At 46.0% G+C, this 7,496-nt stretch overlaps 1 protein-coding gene across 1 annotated transcript; it reads left to right on the top strand.

Annotated features, from left to right (window-relative positions):
* The first annotated feature begins 1,180 nt into the window (after positions 1-1,180).
* On the top strand, positions 1,181-7,223 carry LOC103619475 (tubulin alpha-8 chain). The gene is made up of 4 exons (XM_008638016.2): positions 1,181-1,430; positions 4,435-4,583; positions 5,907-6,587; positions 6,833-7,223. The coding sequence occupies exons 1-4, from the start codon at positions 1,310-1,312 to the stop codon at positions 7,124-7,126; spliced, it is 1,245 nt and encodes a 414-aa protein (XP_008636238.1). The 5' UTR covers positions 1,181-1,309; the 3' UTR covers positions 7,127-7,223.
* The last annotated feature ends 273 nt before the right edge of the window (positions 7,224-7,496 follow it).

Genomic DNA, 7,496 nt, shown 5'->3' on the forward strand with positions numbered 1-7,496 from the left:
GGGAACCGAGGCAGCTCTGCAGGTGGGGGCTCAGCTGAGCGGGGCACAGGGGCAGAACCCCCCCCTGCCCTGCTGCCCACGCTGGGGGCTCAGCCCAGCACACGGGGGGGTTCTGGGCTGCCAGAGCACGTGGCCGGGGCACGCTGAGCTTCTCATCCACCAGCACCCCCACGTCCTTCTCCTTAGGGTTGCTCTCTGTCCATTCTCTGCCTGGCCTGTACTTGTGCCTGAAAGTATTCCTGCTTATCCTGAAATTCCAGGGGACCAAATGTCCCATCCAGTCATAGGGTCTGAACATAGTTTTGGGTAACAGTCACATTAAACTGCACTGTGTGTAGGCTCTTCTAGAATGTGCTTTACTGACACTCAAAACTAGATGTGGAATATAAAATGCCACAGATGGACCAGGAGTTTGGAGATGTTTCTATTGTGGTTTGGCTTTTACCATTCAAAGTCCTATGTTGGAATATGAAAGAAACTGAGTTTATGCTCTGGACATCAAAAGGAACTTGGGAATCCATAAATGGGTAGGAACAGATAATTTTGCTGCCATGAACTATTTTGTACATAGTTTTCATGAGGTAGATTTGTCTGGTCTTGAGTTCAGTACTTTGTGTGCAGTGGTGTGGTTTGAAGCCTGATAGGTCTGTATTTGTGGAGGGATATGAAGGGGTTTGTTAGGCAAGGCCTTTCCTACAGAATGGCAAAGTTTCCTCAAGGGATCAGGAGAACATTTTTTTGGTTTTGTGTACATTAAATTAAGTGCTCCTGGATCTTGGGAGGATTTTGCTACCGCTCATGGCTGTGCTCCTGGAGCCAGGATCTGGGTGATGCTGTTCTGGACACTTAGGCCAGTGACAGGCATGATCATCAGCTTTTCTAAATATTTAGTGTTTGGTATGAAGAGAGGAATTGGCTGAAAAATTTGAAAGAGTTGATAAGACTCTGCCTGTCTTATTGAAGAACAATAAAGAGGAATGAGCTTGTAAAAATGATAATGTCCAAAAGGGTTTTTCTGGGTGGAGCTGCTGATGTCTCAAAGGGACTTTTGTGTTCTGTTGTGTTTTGTGCCAAGTGCCCCAACACCAAGACAGCAAGGCCAATGTTTCAATGGCTTTGCGGGCTGGCAGTCCCGGCTGGGTGTGCTGAGCGTTTGCTAAACAAGGGCAGTGCTGTTTGTGCTGAGTGATGCGTTTCTGTCCCGCAGCGCGAGTGCATCTCCATCCACGTGGGCCAAGCGGGCGTGCAGATCGGCAATGCCTGCTGGGAGCTGTACTGCCTGGAGCACGGCATCCAGCCCGACGGGCAGATGCCCAGCGACAAGACCATCGGCGGGGGGGACGACTCCTTCAACACCTTCTTCAGCGAGACGGGCGCAGGGAAGCACGTCCCGCGGGCTGTGTTTGTGGACCTTGAACCTGCGGTCATAGGTAATCGTGGCCTGTGTGCCTGTTCCACACTGTGCAACATTGGCACGGTTTTTGGCTAAGGGATCCGTTCCTCTAGTCCTGAGAAATGCTTTGGGGCTTTGAATTTTTACTGCATAAAGCTTGCCTACACCTTGCTAGTGATGAAAAATACTTGGCTATGTTCATTGAGACTGGCAAATGTGCACTGTGGAGCTTTCAAGAATTTCAGTATTGCCTTCTGTCAGGCTGTGGAGTTAAATGGGTCTCATGAACATGCTTCATGCTTTTGTTATGCAAGGAGCAGTTACAGCCCCTTGGAACAGTATGGCATAATGTGTGCTGCAGTCAGTAGAACCTCTTTAGGAGACACAGTATGTATCATTAGGAAGATTCCTTATTGTACATGGGAATGGTTCCTGTGGTTTCTCAGAGCAATCTGTGTAAGCTGAACAGTGCTTGCAAAAATGAGTCCCATTAGCTGGCCTAAATTCAGGGACTTCTGAACATGTACTTCAACTTCCTGTTGCCTTACCTTTGAGAAACAATCCTCTCCTGAAAATGAGTTCTGTTCCAAGCTTTGGCAACACTGGCTTTTGGTGTTCTGATCCCATGCATCAGCCACTGACCAGTCTTCCATCCTGGGGCACTCGATGCACTATCAGCTCAATGTGAGCTTCCAGTTTCACAAGACCCTCATCCCTTGTGTCAGGAATCCTGGTTTTCCTGTCACCAGTGTGTGCCAGAAGTAATTCTTCTGGGGCTGGTTTTTGGCTGTCTTGCCTCAGTTAGTGATTTGGGGCTCTTACAGCAGAGGTCTGTGTTGCCTGTGCTCATGCAGTTGCTGTGTTTTATCTTTCTGCAATACAAAGTTGGGGAAATGTGTAAATGTGCTCAGGCTACTCCTCTGTACCCAAACCATGGCTCTCCTGTAACTTCTGTTCAGTGTAATGCACCAGACCCCTTTTTGTGGCTAACACAGCAGAATGAACCTCTCAGGGGGGCAGAAGGCTGTGGGGCTGCTCAAGGGTGGGAGTGCTGGGCTATAACTTTGAAATGAGCCCAGGCACCCTTGGCCATACATTAATATTCCCAGGAGCTGTTGCAGGTCTGGCTTTGTGCTTTTTTGAGCCCTGTGGCTGTTGCCTCCTCTGCTGCTGGCCAGGTGGTGGCTCTGAGCAACCAGGAACGGCTGAGAAGTGAGATGAGGGAGAACAGGTGGCAAAACAGGGCAGAGGAGATGGTGAGTCTTGGAACAAATGCTGAAAAGTAGTGAGTGTTCCAGTGCTTATTAGTGATGCAGGTGTAGCGTGGGGAGATGGGCAAGGTTGGGAATACTCAAAGTTAGGGCTTTTTGTTAGAGGTTACATCACGTGCCTTTCTGGGAGATAGCTGCCCTTCGTTACTCCTGCCTGGCTAATGTGAAAATTACTGCTCCAGTTTCCTGGGCAGGGCTAGCATGAGTCTCTCCATTCATGCAGCAAGTCCCTATGCATGGAATTTATGAAAAACCCATCTTTGTGCATGCAGCAGCTCTGCAGCTGCCACATGTGTGCACCAGGGATTTCTGTCCTTCCAGATCAGTGCTGGTCTTGCAGAAAGCAGCAGGATGATGGATATGCACCACCTCTGTGAATGTGGTGGTAAAATACCATCAAACTTTCCACCACAAAATAGGGCAGTGACATCTGGGAATTCAACACAAGTGTCTTTAACAGTCTACCCCAGCTAGACTTGAAAGGACAGTATGTCTGGGCAAGCTTGGTTTAGCTCTGCCCTCAACTAAGTCCTTTGTTCCAGGCACACTTTCATAGTCCAGTGACCAATCCTCTGAACTCGACAAGTTTTGTTACTTCCTGAGGACCATCCTGGCTCATGCTACCCCTGTCTGCATAGGATAAAGAACCATTTTATTTTGGTTCTATGTTTTTCCCTTATTACCTATATTTGTCCCTTGTAATGTGGCATGGTATTGCAGGAAGTCTTAGACACATAGGTATTTGAGATGGTAAACTTTTCCAAATTGTTTTTATTTTGATGCAGTCTTAGAAGTACTTTAGAATACTGGATTGCAGACTGCAGTGGGAGCTGCTCAGCCTAAACTGGTTTGAATAGTAACTGTATTTTTGCATCTTAAATTTTACTTATCTTTGTCTTGCTTGTTCTATTTCAGATTAATGAATACATGCAAACAGGCAACTTCAGCTGTAGCTAATAAAGCTCTCTGCTGTCCACCTCATTTAAATTAAAGGATGCAATACTGCAGTAGCACACAACTCAAGAGTGCCTTGAGCTAAACCAGAGACAAAGCTCTTCTGAGTGTCTTTGTACCTTTCTGGTAGGACAGAGCTTTAGCCTGCTGGGTGTAAGTGCATATTTATGGGAACTAGTGGCTCTAAATCAATCTCCAAATGTGTAACTGCTGGGGGATGCTGGATGCTGTGTGTGCATCTGCACAGTTGCTTTAACACAGCTGTGTGTGCTGCAGCTTACAGCTCAGGCTTTAGATAATTGAAGAACTCTCCAAGAGCATCTCCTGTTCCTTTTGAACCCTCCTCTACCTTTGGCAAAAAATACAGTGAAGAGGAAGGGACGTGCAATCAGTGTTGGCTCTGCCTGCCCACAGAAGCAATACAGCAGCATCCTGGAGGGATTGGGAAGTAAATGGGAAAAGCAGGATTTCAGCTGCTGAACTGCAAAATGGGCCTTAAGCTGTCTAAACTGGAAGAATGGTTCTGCTGCTATAGTCCAGTTTTAAATTGCTCTGACAGGTCAAAATTCTAAACTTTACACTAAAGTAGAACTGTTTCCTAAGCAGTAGCTTAATTTTTCTTAGTTATTCAGCATTTAGGCTGTAGGAAGTATGCAAATCATCATACCTACCACTACTGATAGGTAGTTGCTTTTTATCTCTAAGGGTTTAAGTACGTTACTCTGGACACCCTCAGAAGTTTGGAAAAGCTGGTCTATATAGAAAATTAACTTACAAATATTTATGTATTATAATATATATCTTGTCTCTCCCCAGATGAAGTTAGGAATGGGACATACCGGCAGCTCTTTCATCCTGAGCAACTGATATCTGGTAAAGAAGATGCTGCAAATAACTATGCTCGAGGTCACTACACAGTTGGGAAAGAGATAATCGATCTGGTTTTAGAGCGTATCAGGAAGCTGGTAAGACTTCACTGAAGGCTCTGAAACATCTGTTTTACAGGATTTGGAAATTAGGTTATCAAATGCATAGCCCTATAAACTGTGCTTTAATGTCTTTGTGGTAGGAGAATCTATGGACTTAGTCTGCATCTGGTTTTATTCTTAGCCAGCTGAGAATGGCTGGATTATTCCTGTCAAATATGGCTTTCAAGTGCTGATGAGGCGCCTAAAACTTCATCTATAGTTTCATGTTCAGAAAGCCAGAACCGAGAATTATGATTTGCATAGTTCCTGCTGGAGAAGGATTGGTCTCTGGCTGTGGCTCTTTCAAGGAAGTTTAACTAGGAGTGCTTTCTTCTGTGGTTTAGACTACTGTTTGCATTTCCTGCTATTATGATTTCTGGATTAATTTTATGGTAATAACAGAAGAAAAGGAATAAATCTGTAAGTAAGTTGGAATGTTTCAGCCTCCCCAGTACTTTGATCATGTGGCAGACTTATGAAGGTGGCTTAGGAAGTTCAGGTTCACTATTTAGGGCTGCTAAGCATGTCCATTGCCCAATCTGTGTCACAAAGGTGGGAATTCTCATTGCACAAAACCCAGGGCATACCTCTGGTGCTTTGATATGGAATGCTAAGTGAGTCTCAGTGAAAAGTTCACCTTTTGCAGATCACAACTGGAATTATTCTCACCACTTGATTGCCACAATCTCTAATTAAAGCAAAGATAAGTTTGCAGCAGGCTGTACTTTGACCTGAAAAACAGTCGCAATTTCTTTGTACAAGCTGTTGGAAGTCCCTGTTAATCCTGGGAACTGAACTGAGCATCATGTGGCACCTCTTTGTGAGGACAGGGCTGTCTAGTTTTGTCTTCTGAGAAGAGTGAATGGGACTGGCACTGTAATAGCCTGTGACAGCTCACTTCACTGAGCAGAGATGCACACTTGGCACTCGTACAGGATTAGAACAGTAGCTCTGGGATGGGGGATTGCTCCGTTTTTGTGCAGACAGAGAATGCCAAGTAAGTGTAAGGGATAGATAGTGTGTAGGTCTTGGAATATTCCTGCTTTTCTTGTTCATTGTTAATGGCCTCAGCTGAGAATTGGGGATAGAGGGAGTTTTAAGCTAGCAATTTGAAGTCATCACCATCCAATATGTAGGGGGTTTAAACCAGCCAAGAACACTGTTTTTCGTGGGGCACCTCCTTGACTCTTGGTGCATAAATTCCTTATTTCTGAAGCTTAAACAGCTGGTATGTGTCAGAATTCAGAGCTGTCTTTCTTGAGCTTGATTGGGGATTCTTAATGTACACAATGTCTTGAACACCTGTATTTTCTCTTTCAGTCAGATCAGTGCACTGGCTTGCAGGGCTTCCTGATTTTCCACAGCTTTGGGGGAGGCACTGGATCTGGTTTCACCTCTCTGCTGATGGAGCGCCTCTCAGTTGACTATGGGAAAAAATCCAAGCTGGAATTTGCCATCTACCCTGCGCCTCAGGTCTCGACAGCTGTTGTGGAGCCCTACAACTCCATCCTGACCACCCACACCACGCTGGAGCACTCTGACTGTGCCTTCATGGTTGACAATGAGGCCATTTATGACATTTGCCGTAGGAACCTGGACATTGAACGCCCCACCTACACCAACCTCAATCGCCTCATTGGTCAGATAGTATCTTCCATTACTGCTTCCCTCAGGTTTGATGGTGCCTTAAACGTGGATCTTACTGAATTCCAGACTAACCTGGTGCCTTACCCTCGTATCCACTTCCCGCTGGTGACGTACTCCCCGATTATTTCGGCAGAGAAGGCCTACCATGAGCAGCTCTCCGTGTCTGAGATCACCAACGCCTGCTTCGAGCCCTCCAACCAGATGGTGAAGTGCGACCCGCGGCACGGCAAGTACATGGCGTGCTGCATGCTGTACCGCGGGGACGTGGTGCCCAAGGACGTCAACGCCGCCATCGCTGCCATCAAGACCAAGCGTAGCATCCAGTTTGTGGACTGGTGTCCTACTGGATTTAAGGCAAGTCTCAGTTCCAACATGATTTCCTAGACTTCTCATTCACTGTCCTGGGCTCATGGAGTGTATTTGCTCATTGAGCTGTTCTGTAGGTACCTGGTTTTTATTCTGAGATGTGGAGATTTAGGTTCTCATGTAGAGCTGTTTTGTGAGTGACACATTTTAATCAACTCCTGTTGTCTGACTTTGATTATTGCCATTGTCAAACACCACAAAGAAACTCATGGTCTCTTCCACATCTCCTGTAGGTTGGCATCAATTACCAGCCTCCCACAGTGGTTCCTGGGGGCGACCTGGCCAAAGTCCAGCGGGCAGTCTGCATGCTGAGCAATACCACGGCCATTGCCGAGGCCTGGGCTCGCCTGGACCACAAGTTTGACCTGATGTATGCCAAACGTGCCTTTGTTCACTGGTATGTTGGAGAAGGGATGGAGGAGGGGGAGTTCTCGGAGGCTCGGGAAGATTTGGCTGCACTTGAGAAAGATTATGAAGAAGTGGGCACAGACTCAATGGATGGAGAAGATGAAGGTGAAGAATATTAAATCCAGTGGTGAATTGCAAGTCTTTGCCATTTTACTGCCTCTTTAGTAGCAATGTAAATCATGTCAACTGATTGGAATAAACTTCTTTAATCAAGAACTTTGGTAGTGTCCAAACACTATGTACACTCATTAACTATATGCAGTCAGCAGTCCAAGAGATGGAATTCCTGTCTGAAGAAGGTAGCTAAATAAAATAACCATGCTATAATTCAGTCAGTTCTTGTCCTTAAGGCATTGCTATTTGAAGAGCTATTAGTGCCCAGAACACGAGACTAGATTGAGCTAGAGCTTTTTCTGGAAGGTGTTGGAGTGTTTTCTGGAAGGTGTTTCTGGAAGCTATATTTTTTCCAAGACACTAAAGCTGGTGTCA

This window comes from Corvus brachyrhynchos, unplaced genomic scaffold (genome assembly GCF_000691975.1).
Source record: "Corvus brachyrhynchos isolate BGI_N302 unplaced genomic scaffold, ASM69197v1 scaffold67, whole genome shotgun sequence".
NCBI lineage: Eukaryota > Metazoa > Chordata > Aves > Passeriformes > Corvidae > Corvus > Corvus brachyrhynchos.